Below are 945 nucleotides of genomic sequence, written 5' to 3' on the forward strand. Positions count from 1 at the left end.
GGCGCTGCTATCACCAAAAGGCTGCAAATTTACCAATATGAAGACAAGGACAGAGCAGCTAGAGTATACTACTTCTCGAGGGCGTCCACGCGATGCACTTGACTTCACCCTTTTCTCTTTCGTCTGCTTTCTGAAATACCATGATCAGTACAAGTCAAAACACTGGAGACCTCCCGAGAGGAGATACAACCCGTACTACGATGGTCGGCGGTCATCACGGAGCTTCCCAGATGATATTGTGACAATCTTAGGATGGAGTTCTTCCTCTAAGCTGGGGGAGTCATCGATAGCGAATTTATTCCGAGTGGACCTGACTTGCACTCAGTGATAAACCAAGCAGGCACACACTACCTTCGCTCAATGAGCAGCTCTTCATCATCAACAACATCGGCCGCCAAGCCGCCAAGGCCCGATGAACTCGAGGGAACTGGAGACGCCTCGGGCTGCTGCCGAGGACGTTTCCGCTTAGCCTTCTTGGATTTAACCTCCGAGGGGGATGAAGTCCTCTTCTTTTTCTTTTTCTTATTGTGCTCATGTCGAGTCTTCTGCAGACCAGCCAACCTACAAAACCCACTAAGCGCGCCTTAGCTCGAGCAACCTACCGGTCATCGATTCCTGGAGGGTTGCCAACACGTAGCCTTCGACGGTCCTCCTCGGAGCGCTGCAGTTCCTTCTCCCGCTTCTCGGACTCGGCGATCAAATTAATGTAGTACATCATTATACGGTCCTCTGAAAGCCAGTACCAATACTCCTACTAATCCTAATTTCGCGGCGCAGCGGTAGACGAGGACAGGATGCTTACCCGAGGACGTCATACCGAGCTGTTGAAGGTGGAACCTAGAAGCAGTTGTTGGTGTATCAAGACACGCTATATGAAACAACTAGAACAGTGAACTCATACAGGAACTGCAACTGTGGTACTGAGTACAACAGAGAAGGAAAGAA

General features: G+C 50.2%; 1 protein-coding gene across 1 annotated transcript; it reads right to left on the reverse strand.

The window, feature by feature from the left end:
* Window positions 1-347: 347 nt before the first annotated feature.
* Pmar_PMAR006889 (hypothetical protein) lies at window positions 348-718 on the reverse strand (the record flags this gene model as incomplete). The annotated part of the gene is made up of 2 exons (XM_002778356.1): window positions 348-561; window positions 603-718. The coding sequence occupies 2 exons, from the start codon at window positions 716-718 to the stop codon at window positions 348-350; spliced, it is 330 nt and encodes a 109-aa protein (XP_002778402.1).
* Between the last annotated feature and the right edge of the window lie 227 nt (window positions 719-945).

This window comes from Perkinsus marinus, assembly GCF_000006405.1.
Source record: "Perkinsus marinus ATCC 50983 genomic scaffold scf_1104296949810, whole genome shotgun sequence".
Taxonomy (NCBI): Eukaryota; Perkinsozoa; order Perkinsida; family Perkinsidae; genus Perkinsus; species Perkinsus marinus.